We start from the raw sequence: 16232 nt of genomic DNA, 5'->3' as shown, positions 1-16232 counted from the left end.
AATATATATATTTTTAAATTGTAATAATATTTCACGATATAACTTTGTTTCTGTAGTTTTGATCAAATAAATGCAGTCTTGATGAGCCGAAGAGACTCAAAAACATACAAAATATTAATATTTCCAAACTTTTGACTTGGACTGTATATACAGAGAGGAGGGGTCTGAAACTGTCATCGTAGGTGCATGTCCACTGTGAGACATAATCTAAAAAAAAAATCCAGACATCACAATGTATGAATTTTTAAATATGTATTTGTATGATACAGCTGCTAATAAGTATTTGAACACCTGAGAAAATTAATGTTAATATTTGGTTCAGTAGCTTTTGTTTGCAATTTAAGAGGTCAAACGTTTCCTGTAGTTTTTCACCAGGTTTGCACACACTGCAGGAGGGATTTTGGCCCACTCCTCCACACAGATCTTCTCTAGATCAGTCAGGTTTCTGACCTGTCGCTGAGAAACACAGAGTTTGAGCTCGCTCCAAAGGCCATTAGTTAATATACTTGTTTTTGTGTAAGTTGTCAAATATGTATAAACGTAAATAGACTACCTATACAGGTAGTTATGTCTCTTTGTATTCATTTGCCCTGTTATTGACGTAATGCGCATCATTGAGAAAATGCGCACACAGATGTTCGTGTTTGTTTTAGAGGGAATATTCAAACGTCATTTTTGAGCAATTTTGACAGCCCTAGCGTATTACCAACAGTAACCTTGGAAATGGTGGTCCCAGCTCTTTTCAGGTCATTGACCAGCTCCTCCCGTGTAGTTCTGGGCTGATTTCTCACCTTTTTTAGGATCATTGAGACCCCAAGAGGTGAGATCTTGCATGGATTGACAGTCATGTTAATCCTCTTCCATTTTCTAATGATTGCTCCAACAGTGGACCTTTTTCACCAAGCTGCTTGGCAATTTCCCCGCAGCCCTTTCCAGGCTTGTGGAGGTGTACAATTTTGTCTCTTGTGTCTTTGGTCAGCTCTTTGGTCTTGGCCATGTTAGTAGTTGGACTCTTACTGATTGTATGGGGTGGACAGGTGTCTTTATGCAGCTAATGACCTCAAACAGGTGCATCTAATTTAGGATAATGAATGGAGTGGAGGTGGACATTTTAAAGGCAGACTAATGGGTCCTGCACACTGTGTGATTTTTCAAAATCCTTTGCAACTGTCCCTTGTCAGACTGTACGAACATGATCGCCATGTCACACTGTAAGATCTAAGTTGACATTAATGTCAGACTGCACGATAGTTAAGGCGCGCTAAAAACGGACGAGCGCAAGAAAACTCACCCGGAGTTTTATAACATCCATGAATGGCGCGTTCGGTGACAGTGAGCTGAATTACACGCGGGACTGAAATGCTGGCTACAGAGAAATCTCTAGTACTCGTTTTGGTCATAGTTTGTCTTGAAAAACGGAGATATTTGATTGTCGTCGTAGGAGAAGTCACACTGCAGGATTGTGTGCCAAATCTTCTGACACTGCCAGAATTTCGTCTGAGGTTAAATTTGATCGCAGCGCTCATTAATCGGCTGCCGGTGAACATGTCAAACTAACGACCAAAGACGTCAGATTTTTGCCTAGGATCAGAGGAATCTTTTAGGATTTGCTAAATTTGTCCCAGACGGCTAGCCTGACAAGCCAGACCCACATCAAGATGTTTGGTCTGGAAACTCACCATTGACAGCTCAGTCCGAGGGGCGGGATAAACGGTTGTCTTTCAAACTCCCTCTGCACGCGATAGGATAGCGCTACACCAACCAGAGCAACGACGGTGAAGCAGAGCTCGCTGACTGATTAAACATTCGCCGTATCCGGTCGGCTAAACTACGAACACATCTTCCCTTCTTAAGAATGACTTCAGTGCCGTTCTTTGTTCTCTTCTCAGAGGAAAGCTTAACTCCAAGTCTTCCGGAGGCGCGGGCAGAGCTGATTCGAAAGACCGCCGCCGTTCGCCAGTTTCTGTGTTTACTAGAAGACTGTGTTACTAGAAGCACGCAAACGCAACTCGGCCCTCGTCATTATGGCCCCGCCCGCCGACTCTATAGCCTACCTACACGATGTGATTGGGCCGTCCAGATTCTGAGGAATACAGCTCAGATAGGAATTGAGAGTTGCTAGACCACACTTGCGGGCAAATTAAATTTGCTGCCGCTAGGGTGCTCTAGATTTCTAGGCTACCAGACGGCCAAATCGTGGCCAAAATCGCACAGTGTGCACCTGGCTTAAAAGGTCTTTGAGGGTCAGAATTCAGACAGGTATTCAAATACTTATTTGCTGCTGTATCATACAAATAAATAGTTAAAAAATCATATATTGTGATTTCTTTATTTATTTTTTATAGATTATGTCTCTCACAGTGGACATGCATCTATGAGGACAATGTCAGACCCCTCCATGATTTCTAAGTGGGAGAACTTGAAAAATAGCAGGGTGTTGATAGTTTTTCCAGGCAAACTACTTTCTACACCCCATTTAAACTAAATGATATAATTTGGGCCTAATATTAATTTGACAAATTGCTGTTTAATAATATAAAATGTACTCTCATGTTGTCTAGATTTGCTACACAGTAAAAATAACATTATTATGACTTGAATGCATGTTTATGGCTTGTTCTCATTGTTCATATCTGATTATGTAAAAGCTGTTTTGTAATCTGGCAGCACCACCTAGTGTTGAGGTACAGTATCCCAACAGACAGATATTTAACAACATTAAAGGATTGTCTTAAACAGGATCTGGTTTAGACATGCCTGGATTAATGGATGTGTTTGTGCAGGTCTGATGTCATGTGACGGGTTCTGCCGGTATCTGATGTCTGATGAGAACGCTCCTGTTTTTCTGGACCGGCTGGAGGTTTATCAGGAGATGGATCATCCGCTCTCTCATTACTTCATCAACTCGTCTCACAACACCTACCTGATTGGCAGACAGTTCGGAGGCAGATCCTCGGTGGAGATGTACAGACAGGTGCTGCTGACCGGCTGCAGGTACGTCACATGATCATCTCACATAACACGTCATCACTCATTTATCTGGGTGGGTTAAATGGGTAACGGGTAACTTTCATTAATAACATTAACAAACATTAACAGTAATGAAAATAACAAGTATTATTGCTTTATTATGATATTGGATATATATGATATAGATAATATTTTTGATATACTTTTTAAATTACAAAAATACATCAGCTTTAATTAATGTTTTCAAACATTATTGATACATCTTTTCTGTAAAGCATTAGATAGAATATTTATTATTTTGTTTATATGGTTATTTTTAAATGATTAACATTTAACTTTCAATAACTTTCTTAAACATTATTCCATTATTATGAGAATTCGTTTTACAATTGTTTAATTTTAAATGCCTATTAATTTTATTTCTTGGGAGAAAAAAATATTGCATTTTTATTGAGAGAATATTTTTTAATGCACTTTTTTAAATTAAAAAAACTACATCAGCTTTGATTAATATATATTTTTAAACATTGTTGCATCTGTTATTCTGTAAAGCATGAGATATTATTTAAAGGGGGGGGGGGGGGGGGTGAAATGCTGTTTCATGCACACTGAGCTTTTTCCACTGTTAAAGACTTGGATTCCCATCCTAAACATGGACAACGTTTCAAAAATAATGTTGGACGTTTGATGGAGTATTTCTGTGTTAAAAATACTCCTTCCGGTTTCTCACAAGTTTCGGAGAGTTTTTTTCGAGTATGGCTCGGCTTGACGTTAATAAGAGCAGAAGGTCCTTGTATGGGCCGTACGGGCTCTTCTCCCGGTAGGGTGCGCGCGCGTGACTAGAGCGAGAGAGGAAATGCACGCCCATAAACACTGCCCTCAAGCTGCAGATCCAGTCGTCGTTATAGTCCGCGCCGCGCTCCACTTTATTCCTATGGGTGACATCAAGCGACTTCAACGCTTCCGCACAGCATTCCGGGAAGGCAGCGCTGCATTTGAACCGATTTGAACGCAGAAATGACGGGAAGCTTCACAACATCGCTTCAGTCGCAAAAGTGGATCTCCACGGTCACTGCTGTAACAGGACTTCACCAAATCATACCAAAGAAGTGTGTTTTTGACGGAGCGGTCCCAGCGATAAAGGTTCGGTCCTGCTTTGGAAGCAGCCGGTGAGTAAAACTGCTTCAAATGTCTCTGCTGTCGGCTATCGTTGCGCGAGTAAACATCAGTAAACGACACGATCGCGTGCTTCGTCATTCAAATGCGCTAACGGACTCCATTGTTGTTCTATGTATAACGTTACACTAGTCTGACGTGCAAAACCGTTTTGCTTGCTACTGCTAAGGTTTAGTCGCATACAATAGTCCATAAACCGAATCATGTCCTCATAAACTGCGAGTAAACACACACAAATGTTGACAGGCCACTAAATACAGTCCATACCACAGAGACGGACGTCCTGCTGTTGCTGTTTCTCCTGTTCAGTTTATTTCAGCCTCCGGATGATTCTTGATCATATATCTATAGCTCGATAGCCATGAGTTTCTCCACGCTTGAGGACGTCACCGCTTTGCGATCGTCTTTCTTTAGCTCCGCCCACTCGATACGCCTCCAGGCGCTCAGTTTTTTCCGGAAAGACTCGGTACAGCCCATATTTCTTTTATAAATATAATAAAACTAAAGACTTTTTGTAGATATGAAGGATGCAATACTACTCTATAGGTACTCAAGATTGACATGAGATTGACTGAAACTGAGTGTTTCACCCCCCCTTAAAAAAAAAAATCAGTTACAGTTATTAAAAGGATGGATGGACGGGTGGATCGTAGGAAGAATGAATGGATGGATAGAAAGAAGGATGGATGGGTGGATGGATGGAAGGAAAGAAAAGGGTGGATGGATGGAAGGAAAGAAAAGGATTGATGGAAGGAAGGAAGGAAGGAAGGAAGGAAGGAAGGAAGGAAGGAAGGAAGGAAGGAAGGAAGGAAGGAAGGAAGGAAGGAAGGAAGGAAGGAAGGAAGGAAGGAAGGAAGGAAGGAAGGATGGATGGATGGATGGATGGATAGAAAGGTGGATAGAAGAAAGGAAAGAAAGAAGGATGGATGTATAGAAAGGCATGGAAGGAAGGAAAGAAGGATGGATGGATGGATGGATTGATTGAAAGACGGATGGATGGATGGATGATGGATGGATGGATGGAAAGAAAGAAAGAAAGAAAGAGAAAGAAGGATGGATGGATAAAAAGATGGATGGAAGGAAAGAAAGAGATAGAAAGATGGATGGATAGATAGATAGATAGAAATAATGTTAATGTAGAAGTCATCTGTTTATGTTGCATTTCAAATAACATTAATTTATCTCTGTTTGAGTATTTTGGGTAAATGGGTAATAATGCATTTTCTTTCTTAAATTTCTTTTAAAAAAAAACAATATGAGAATTTATTGATGCTCTTTTTTAAATTACATACAAATACATCAACTTTGATTCATATATATATATATATATATATTTTTTTTTTTTTACATTATTGAAACATCTATTAAAAATAAGAAATAAAAAGTGTATGATCTTAGTAATAAATCGTTCAACAGAACAGGAAATAGCTTGCAGTGCTGCGTCTTCCTGTAGGCTGCTGATGTATAGATGGTGTTATTTCAAAACAAGACAAAGATACTGATGAGGAATGTGATTTCTGCAGCATATGACTCAAAGCCATACTTAAAAGTGATGCAGCGTCTGTCATAGTGAGTATATTGTTGTCTGAAACATGTGGCGTATTGTTTTGTTGGCAGGTGTGTTGAGCTGGACTGCTGGGATGGAAAAGGGGAAGATCAGGAGCCCATAATCACCCACGGCAAGGCCATGTGCACAGACGTCCTGTTCAAGGTGTGCTTTCTTCAGTAAACTCTCCAGATATCTCCGCCGCTTTAGGAAACGTATCTGTATGAATACTTTGTTTAGACTGAAACACATTTACAGTATGCTTTATGCAGGACGTCATTCAGGGAATTAAAGAGACGGCCTTCATGACATCGGAGTATCCTGTGATTCTGTCCTTTGAAAACCACTGCACGTACGTATGCGCTTTCTCATCCAGGGGCCTGTTCCTCGTACATCGCTAACTCAGTTAGCTGGATTTGATTATTGATGATTTGGCATGATCTCGGTTTGTTTGGTTCTTCAGCGCTCATCCTGGACTTGCTGTCAAAGCAACAGGTCCGTCATCTTAAACCTGCTCAGGAGCTTATTTCATGTAAACGGGATTAGATTGCATCCACTGCTACTTTATTACAAGACATTAAGGCGGGCGTACACGGTGCAATTTCGTACGAACTCGCAGACGATTTTTTTTTTTCTGGAGAAATCGCGTGGACTTCGTGTATGCTCGTATGGTCGCGGCTCGCAGCGTGTGAGAGGAAATGCGAAACGAGCCGAGCACGTTAGGAGCACCTCCCAACCTTACGATAATTTTTAAGCATGTTTTAAAAGTTCAGGGAGTCGGCCTGATTTTTTGCAGCGTATGGCTGTCCCCGATTGCCAAATCATGCACAAGCACGTCACATAGGCTCGATCTATGACTATTATTAGCTCAGTGACTGCAAACATACAGCGTACACACACACACACACACTCTTTCTCTCTCACGTGAGCCCTCTCTCTCCCTCTGGTTGTTTCGGTTGAAAGGAATGGCTACTGTTCTCTGCTTTTCAACAAATTATTTGCACACATTTTTTCTTTATTTTTTGTATCAAGCTATAGCATCAACATTGAAAGCTCCAGTCTATGTTTAATGCGAAAGCTCGTGTGATCGATAATAATTTAAAATAGTAATAAATACAAAAGTTTATTTGAAAGTAATATTTTAATGTTGTGTAAAATGTGCGTATAATTCTATAGACAGAGTCGCTTGATTGACAGATTTATTTGTGAACTGTGATGGAATAATTACTTTATAGTTGTACTGGAGGTTTACACACATTGTGCAGTTAATCTCCGTTTTGCATTAATGTGTGATGACGGATAATATGGGAGTGGTTTGATGCAGCGCAAGAGATGCAGATAATTTGATCTTGACCATTAAGAAACTTTAATTAATATTGTCACATTACTAATCTGCTTTAAATTGAATTAAAGCTACACTGTGTAACTTTTTTAGTTTATTCTTAGCTAAAATCACTTAGTTCTTTCAAAAATATATGTGCTCATTAATGTATATTTACTTCTTTCAAGTAATAAAGTATTCTCGTAAGTTTATAATATGCCATTGAAAATACATACGGGTGAGGGTTCGGATGCCGGTCGCCATGTTGCTCCTCCATCTTGAAAGTACAGTAGCCAAAGAGGGACATACCCGTAAATTCAAGCTTCGCTTTTCGCGTTTTTACACTCGATGGCACCGTGTCGAATGTGAAGAGGGGGATTGCTTGAGGCTGCTATATGATGATGGAGGATCACTAATAAGCCCCTTTCACTGCACGTCGGACCCGCAATATTCCCGGAACATTGCCGGGTCGCCTTCTGTGTGAAAGCAACCACGTCCCGGAACTGATTACCGAATTCGACTCGGGTCGGGGACCTAGTAACATTGCGGAATATGTATCAGAGTCGCCAAGGAAGCGGAAAAGAGAATTAAGACGGCAACGCAACAGGCAAATCAACAAGACAAAAGTAAATACTGGAGTGGCCTTTCCAAGATGGAAAGAGCTCATGAGGAGCAACGATTTTAAAAAGAAAGCCGACGTTGCCTGCTTTCTTCTCGACAGGTAATATTAATTCAGCCTATTCGTGTATATTGGAAGTTTTATTGTTGCTTGGCTAATTATATCATGGTGTGCTGTGCATAACACTAGAACGACGTCTAGGATAGTTTTCCTCACGTCAATGATGAAAAAGTATTGTTTACCTTATAACATAAATCCGTGTTCTATGACGGATAACATGAGATTAATATTTTAATTGCATTATAATTTGTTTGCCTTACACTAGTGATGTCGTACAATATACAGAATAACGATAGCACTGATAAAAGTTTCTTTACTAAGATTAGCTTGCATTCGTCTGGGAACCTGATAGCTGATGTTAGCAATGAACTGGTTAAAAATAACGAAAACGTAAAACTATTATTCATTTTACATAGATTCATTTGATCATAGATCATTTGGTAAATTAAATAACTGCAAATTATAATAGTTTTCAAAAGTAACCTCATCACTTGAGTTGAAGCAACACTCACCGAAGAGGTCGAACTGGAAGCCATTACTAAATCGGCCACCGTTGGAGTTGAAACGAAATCGAAATTGAGAGGAACAGAAACTATTATTCACTGGATGGTCATATACCTTTTCACCACTAGATGGGGGAAAATATCACACAGTGTAGCTTTAAAAATTTAATTACAAGATTAAAATAAAAATGTATAGTGTGTACAATTATTATAAAATCATGAATATAAATAATTGGGAATCGTGTTCATCAAAACAGTGCATATTTATTTATCTAACTTTTATGTTGGTTTTGTCGTTTGTCTGTTTCCTTTTAAAGGTCCAGAAATTTGTTTTTTGCCAGGTGGCTTTTTTAATTATATGATGTCATTACGTTGTCTTGATGCCAGCCAATCGCTGCATTGCTGATCGTTGTTTCGAGTGTCGATGCATCTGCCCTCTTGAGGGAACACAGACATGAGCAGTGATCTCAGATAACTTAATCCAGATATTTTAATCCAATCTGCAAATTCGTTGAAGAACCAAATTAGCCAGAGATCAGTTGTCACAGCGATCTGTCAAATCATCTCAGATGATTTAAAGGTCCCGTTCTTTGCGTGTTTTCGAAGCTTTGATTATGTTTACAGTGTGCAATATAACATGAGTTCATGTTTCGCGTGTAAAAAAAAACAGTATTTTTCACACAATTGACTTATCTGTACAGCGCTGTTTCCTCTGTCCCAAAAACGGCCTGATGATTTCCTTGTTCTATGAAGTCCCTCCTTCAGAAACACGTAACGAGTTCTGATTGGGCCAGCGCTTCCCGTGTTGTGATTGGACAGCAGCTTAGCACACTTTGCCCGGAAAGGTCCCGCCTCTTACCATAACGGGGAGATGCAAGCGCATTCAGCGCTCTTCTCCGCATGGGAGAGCAACAAGACCACGCCCCCTATTTTGTGTGTTCTTGTGGGCGGAGGATTAGTCAACAAGCGGTTCTAGTGACGTCATTACATCCCTGCACTTCCTGCTGTAGTCCAAACCGGCCGATCGCTGTAGGCTTTGAAAGGGAACTTCTGTTAAATAAAATATCTCGCTTGGCATTGAACTTTGAGCTTTATAATTGTACAGGTATTATTTATGCTCTAACAGCAACATTACACACTAACTAAAGTTTGAAAGATGGGATTGCGAAGAACGGGACCTTTAAGCGATGTACAAAGAACGGGCCCCAGGTTCCCATTAATATCCCACAAATGACATAAATAAATGAGTATGATAAGAAAAAGCACAATAAACACACTGTGATCTCACCTGTCCCTCAGGAAACATCAGCAGTATAAACTGGCACGCTACTGTGAGGACATTTTTGGAGATTTGCTCCTTAAACAGCCGTTAGATGATTTCCCAGTAAGTGTGTTTCAACACAATATTTAGTGTGTGTTTGTGCGTGTGTGTGTTTATTCAAGAGCTACAGTTACTTGCTAATGTTTTCTCTTTCACTCTCTTACAGATGGAGGCCGGCTGTCCTCTGCCGTCTCCAAATGACCTCAGAGGAAAAATCCTCATTAAGAACAGAAGATTAAAACCTGAAGTTGAAAAAAGTAGTGATATCTATACATTTTAACAGTCATTTCTACTAAATACCATAGTTAATACATACAGGGTGTCCGCGGAGTTTTAAAAAGTATTAAAAAGTGATAAATCAAAATGGTCAAATTTAAGGCCATTAAAAGTGTTAAATGTGGTCTCAGAGGTATTATTTTTTTCTAAATTAGGTATTATTTTTTCAGACTATCAGGTGTCCTATTCTATTGAAATTCTATCTGCGTTCGCGTTAGTTCGTTTAAATATGGGCTTTAGCATATCTGGGCACATAATCAAAGATCTTTCGTCTCCGTCTCAACGTATGTTTGATGCTGACGTCATATTCAGTGGTCGTTCGGCATCATCTCAGAGCACAGCGCGCTCAACAGCAGTGGCTGGCTTACGTTTTATTTTAGACTTGCTTCAAGGCATATCTTCAACGACTATCCTCATAAGAGTAATCTTAAATGATATATATAAAGACTAAAATGAACAAAAAGAGTTGTGAGAGAATGAGGCGCGATCCATAGACAGTGAGATCCGCGTGTCTGTCTGCTCTTAAAGGGACAGCAGCCAATAAAGCTTCCTGTCAGTAAAGTTAACAGGGTGTCCGCGGGGTTTTAAAAAGTATTAAAAAGTGATAAATCAAAATTGTCAAATTTAAGGCCATTAAAAGTGTTAAATGTGGTCTCAGAGGTATTATTTTTTTCCAAATTAGGTATTATTTTTTCAGACTATCAGGTGTCCTATTCTGATTGAAATTCTATCTGCGTTCGCGTTAGTTCGTTTAAATATGGGCTTTAGCATATCTGGGCACATAATCAAAGATCTTTCGTCTCCGTCTCGGCGTGTGTTTGATGCTGACGTCATATTCAGCGGTCGTTCGGCATCATCTCAGAGCACTGCGCTCAACAGAAGTGGCTGGCTTACGTTTTATCAAGGCATATCTTCAACGACTATCCTTATAAGAGCAATCTTAAATGATTTATATAAAGTCTAAAATGAACAAAAAGAGTTGTGAGAGAATGAGGCGCAATCCATAGACAGTAGTATATAAACAGTGAGATCCGCGTGTCTGCTCTTAAAGGGACAGCAGCCAATATGGCTTCCTGTCAGTAAAGTTAAAGAACAAAGGGAACAGAGAAAATGACTCGCTGCTCTTGACTAAATAACTTTTGTAGCTTTAATAAGGATTAACTATTTCATTTATAGTTTATGCAGTGCAGACTACATATAACTTTGATAACTTTATTACATTTCTGTATATTTCCTAACTGTTAAGACAGGAAGGGCAGGAGTAAACATGACATTTATTATGGGTTTATGTTAGCATTGTTTTAAGTTTACTTAAATTAAAAACTGTTATATTTTTGAAGCCTAATATAAATGTAAAAGCCTTAAATGTAAAAAAAAAAAAAAAAATCAGAAGCTGTATTAATATCAGTAATACTGGTCTTCATTCATATAAAGATGCCATTTAAACACGTATTTAAAATATACTATCTTTGTTGTTTCTACATTAATTTGGTTAACTGTGAAATTATTATATAAAAAAATATATTAAAAACGTACAAAACATTTATTTTTTATTGCGATTAATCACAGAAAAAATGTGTGATTAATCTAGTTAAAGTTTTTAATCGATTGACAGCACTAGTTTTTAGTATTTTGTTAAATTCAACAACTTATCACAGTTATAGAAATGTAATATTTGGCTCAGGTTTTGTTGTTGGAAAAAAAAAACACTAAATAATTGAATTGCTGAATTACCAATTATTAATTGAAATCAAATGTGTGTGCAGTAATGCTTTTCCTTAACCAACCTTTGTGAATGTTGAGATCTATTTTACTGTGTCTGAATGATAACTTATCACAGATTTCATCCTGGTGTCGATTCTAAATCTATTCTTTTTTGTATGTTATAAATGTCAAAATCTGTGTAAATAACAGAAAGGTCGCTGATTAACACTTGCAATTCAGTGTCGTGATGGTTTTAAAAAATATTCTCAAGGTAGTAAAAAAGGTATTGAAAAGTAGTACATTTAACTTAAGGATTGCTGTATATACCCTGACATACAAAATCATGCACCGATCAGGCATAACATAATGACCTAATATTGTGTTGGTCCCCCTTTTGCTGACAAAACAGCCCTGACCAGCTGAGGCATTTCTATCAGAACCAGCATTAACTTCTGGAGCAGTTTGAGCTCCAGTAGCTCGTCTGTTTGATCGGACCCCACGGGCCAGCCTTCGCTCCCCACGTGCATCAATGAGCCTTGGCCGCCCATGACCCTGTGGCCGGTTCTCCACTGTTCCTTCCTTGGAGCACTTTTGATAGATACTGACCACTGCAGACCGGGAACAGCCCACAAGAGCTGCAGTTCTGGAGATGCTCTGACCCAGTCGTCTAGCCATCACATTTTGGCCCTTGTCAAACTCACTCAAATCCTTACGCTTGGCCATTTTTTCTGCTTTTCTAATACATCAAATTTGAGGACAAAAATTTCACCTGCTGCCTAATATATCCCACCGACTAACAGGAGCCGTGATGAAGAGATCATCAGTGTTATTCACTTCACCTGTCAGTGGTCATAATGTTATGCCTGATCGGTGTATGTACTTCTAAAAAAGTAGGTATGTAGCAAATACTGTACAATTTTTCTAAAGAAAACATAAGTAAAAAAATTTCTTTTGAAATTCTGGTCATCATAACTGAAGTAAAGGTGTGTTTACACGATGTTGGGAGTAATGTAATTATGGGATTCCAACTAGTAAAAGGAGCTCACGTCCTAGTAGAACTCATAATTACAACTTGTAAACTTGGAATTTTGATGACCAGTAGTAATTACGACATGTGGTAAATGCCTCATAACTGATATTTTGGCAGAAACCATGGGAAGTTTTGGAAGAAGTAGTTACATTGCCAGTATGTCAACACACTTAATTCTCAAGGTCCTCATAAAAAACTGATGTGAATGAATGAGTTTTGTCAAACATGTTTTTAAATCAACAGAACAGCTGGAGCACTTTAGGAAGCACATGGAGGCCGGAGAGCCGAGCATCTCCACAAACATGTTTGAAGATGAGAACGAGGAGGAGACGTCCACCGGTGAGGAAGAGCCATTAAAGGGGACCTTTTATGACCCCAGATTGTGTGTGTGTGAAGTTTCAGCTCAAATTACCCCATAGATCATTGATCATATCATGCACAAAATGCCTCGTTTTGACTGGAAGCAAAAACATGGATGTTTTCGTGTGTATCTTTAAATGCAAATGAGCTGCTGCTCCCCGCCCCTTTTCCAGAAGAGGGTGGAGCATTTACAGTTTGTGCTACTCAGGGGAGGAGCTAAGCTAACAGGGCAGATTCCATCACCAGTTGTGGGCGGGGACTGATGTATAGAAAACGTGTGACTGATTTTAAGGCACTGAATATGATTTATGAAAATATAAAAAAGGGTATATATCAGTGGCGATTTCTTTAAGACTGCAAGGGAAGCTCGGCTTCCCTTATAATGTCACAAAATTAATAGTCAAATATGTACTATTATATTAACATTGTATTGACTAAAAATGCGTTAGAAAACGTTCATCTCAAAGAAGAGTTCGTTCAGAATCAAGTTACATATAGCAGGTCGGCTGACTCGATTTCCTTCTCATACATTCCCGCAGCGTCACAGTGCATTTCCCTATTGAAGCCCAGCGTCCATTGACTTCAATGAGGCTGCTTTGAACGTTTTTTTTCAGCGCTTCGAAACTAGACGGTCATTGGATAAACGCTGCGATTATGTCCCGCCCACGGACGCTCAGCGTCTCTGGGAGTGAATGGAGAGTGGGCTGGCCCGGACTCCGAGCTTCTGCGTGATGATTGGAGGGTCTGTTGAAAGACTGCATCTCCTTTTGACTGACAGCGATTCTGTACTATAAGGAATCACTGAAGCTATTCGCTCTCAGTCCCATCGCGGATTTCTCAAGTTCAGTCGAAATAAAAACTGCTGCAACCTATTTCTTTGATATTTGCTTGGCGAAATTGCTTGATTTTTTTATCATACATTTCACACAATTATACACCACATTCCTTGTTTCAGTTTTACAGAGTTTAATATTTTTTTTAGATCGTTCATTCATTCACAGGGTAAAAGACCATTTTCTTGAAAAGGAACGTAGGGCAGAATTTACTTTTAAATAAATAAGACAATTGGCCGAAAATGAGCTTCCCCTCTCTGACAGACCAGTAGCCGCCACTGGTATATATATATATATATATATATATATATATATATATATATAGTTATATTATAATTGTATGTGCTATATATACAATGACAGAAGCACACAACATACTGATAATTACAAAAAACATATACATCTTATTTAAAAACAAATATCTAAAATATGTTGAAATGAAAATATTAAAACATTTCAAAAAGGTAAAAGCCAATTCATAATATTAATAAAAACTATAATAGTACATAAATAATACTGGAGTATTATAAATATATATTAAAAAAAAGATTGGAAATGCCAGGATGTGGATAAAATAAAAGTGCATAAAAAAGCTTATTTTTATTTTTTTTTTATTTTATAAACACAAACACACACACACGTCTGGTGCGCTATCTTTCTGGGGACTCACCATAGACGTAATGGTTTTTATGCTGTACAAACCATATATTCTGTCCTCCTTTACTGCCCCTAAACTTACCCATCACACAACTTTCTGCATTTTTACATTTTCAAAAGAACTCATTCTGTATGATTTATAAGCTTTTGTACCCCAATAAATACTGTAATATTAGGTAAATAATATTAAAATAACTCTGCTGAGCATCTGTTCTGATGCAAATGATTTCCATTATGATTGGCTAACCTTTGCATATTGGCATATCTGGAATATTTTTAATTGTGTTAGCTGAAAGTGCTGTATTGTTTCTGGTCTGCATTATGAAGCGTTGCATGGATTTCACATCGTCTTTATTTCTTCCTCTTTAGCAGAGCTGTTGAACGAAGCTCATCCCGAGCGGATTCACGGATGTCTGATCACTGAGGAAGAGAATCGTGAGGAAGAGGTTCTGCTCAGACCCAGAAAGGTTCGTACATCCTTCAGAATTCACACACACATCAACATTTACTCACATTTTCTTAAAGGTTTGCCGTTGTTGTTTTGATGGGGAAAAAAGGCATTTAAAAAAATAATAATAATGTGTTCGTAATGACACAAAGCATAATAAAAGAATCTACTTATTTGACTTTTTATTAGTGTTATTGTAGCATCATTGATGTACTATTATAGCTTTTATTCATATTCAATATTGATAAGCTTTTGATTAATATTGAATACTGAATAGATTTTCTGTTTTATTTTTATTTTTTGCGTTTGTTTGCTTTGTCTATATCATTTTTATTAATTGTATTTTGTTTTTAGTTATTTTAATACTTTAATACTTTAAGAAGAAGAAAAAACTGAAATAAAATAAGTTTAAGTACTAAAATGACAAAAAAGCACACAAAACTAACAATTATTGATATACTGATTTATATTTCCTTTTTTATGGCTATATTATTTTTCGTCTTTATTTCATTGGTAGTTAATTATTCAAGTTAAACTAAAAACTGAGATGGGTTGCCTTGGCAAATAGCTGAAATAAAATAAGTTTACATTATTATTATTTGATTTCAGCTAACATTTATTTTATTTGAAGTAACTTTTTTTTAATGGTTTGAGTTATCAGTGCAAGGAATAATTTAGCTAAACATTTATTTTCCACAGAAGAAATAAAGTCATATGTGAGAGTAAACTATTGCTTTTAGCTTCTCAAGAAGTTATTATTTCTCTGTTTTAAAGAGTTTGCGTAATTATCTTAACTGCAAGACTTCTGGCAGTTTCTCTTCAACACGTCCATAACAGGAATTGGAGTCAATCAGCAGTGTGTGTGTGTGTGTGTCGTGAATGAACACACACTTCACTTCAAGCCTCTTATCATGATAATGGGCTCCAGAAGCTTTTATATTCCTGCCAGATTTACCCATTACTGTGTCTTTAACTTCTGATGATGGGAATCTCGCTGTCATGCATAAAGAATAAAGATGCTTTACAGTCTGTTGTGCTGTAAAGTTCAAAGTCTGTAAAAAAGTAACTTGTAAGCGAGGCTTCCTTAAACATTCACTGGTGTTTATTTGTTGCAGGTGGGCGAGACGAATGTGGCTGATGAACTAGCAGTGATTCAGTCGTACACGTATGTGGCGGCCACTACCAACATCCACCCTTATCTGTCCAGTATCGTCAACTACGCCCAGGCGGTGAAGTTCATCGGCTTTGATGAAGCAGAGGGCAAGTACATTTCACACTAAAAAGACATTAGCCATGTTTCCATGCAAAGTTAAGAATTGAACTTATATGACATAAAACATTTGCGAATAGAGACTTTTGTGAAATTTTATTTATTTATTACATTTAGTAAAATGTCAGTTTCTTTTTT

The 16232-nt window shown here is 38.1% G+C and overlaps 1 protein-coding gene across 3 annotated transcripts in view; it reads left to right on the top strand.

Moving 5' to 3' along the window:
• Window positions 1–16232, top strand: part of plcb4a (phospholipase C, beta 4a) — an 87992-nt gene that overhangs the window by 28039 nt on the left and 43721 nt on the right. For all 3 annotated transcript variants that reach the window (XR_010907994.1, XM_067454920.1, XM_067454919.1), the window contains exons 12-19: window positions 2784–2994; window positions 5764–5857; window positions 5965–6044; window positions 9495–9579; window positions 9683–9773; window positions 12770–12865; window positions 14746–14843; window positions 15940–16084. Coding sequence is in view for 2 of the 3 variants with exons in the window: in XM_067454920.1 (XP_067311021.1) it covers window positions 2784–2994; window positions 5764–5857; window positions 5965–6044; window positions 9495–9579; window positions 9683–9773; window positions 12770–12865; window positions 14746–14843; window positions 15940–16084 (900 nt within the window). In the remaining variant the exon portion in view is untranslated. The remainder of the gene's footprint in view (window positions 1–2783; window positions 2995–5763; window positions 5858–5964; window positions 6045–9494; window positions 9580–9682; window positions 9774–12769; window positions 12866–14745; window positions 14844–15939; window positions 16085–16232) is intronic.

This window comes from Pseudorasbora parva, chromosome 10, assembly GCF_024679245.1.
Source record: "Pseudorasbora parva isolate DD20220531a chromosome 10, ASM2467924v1, whole genome shotgun sequence".
Lineage (NCBI taxonomy): Eukaryota > Metazoa > Chordata > Actinopteri > Cypriniformes > Gobionidae > Pseudorasbora > Pseudorasbora parva.
This window is presented reverse-complemented; position numbering and strand designations above follow the sequence as displayed.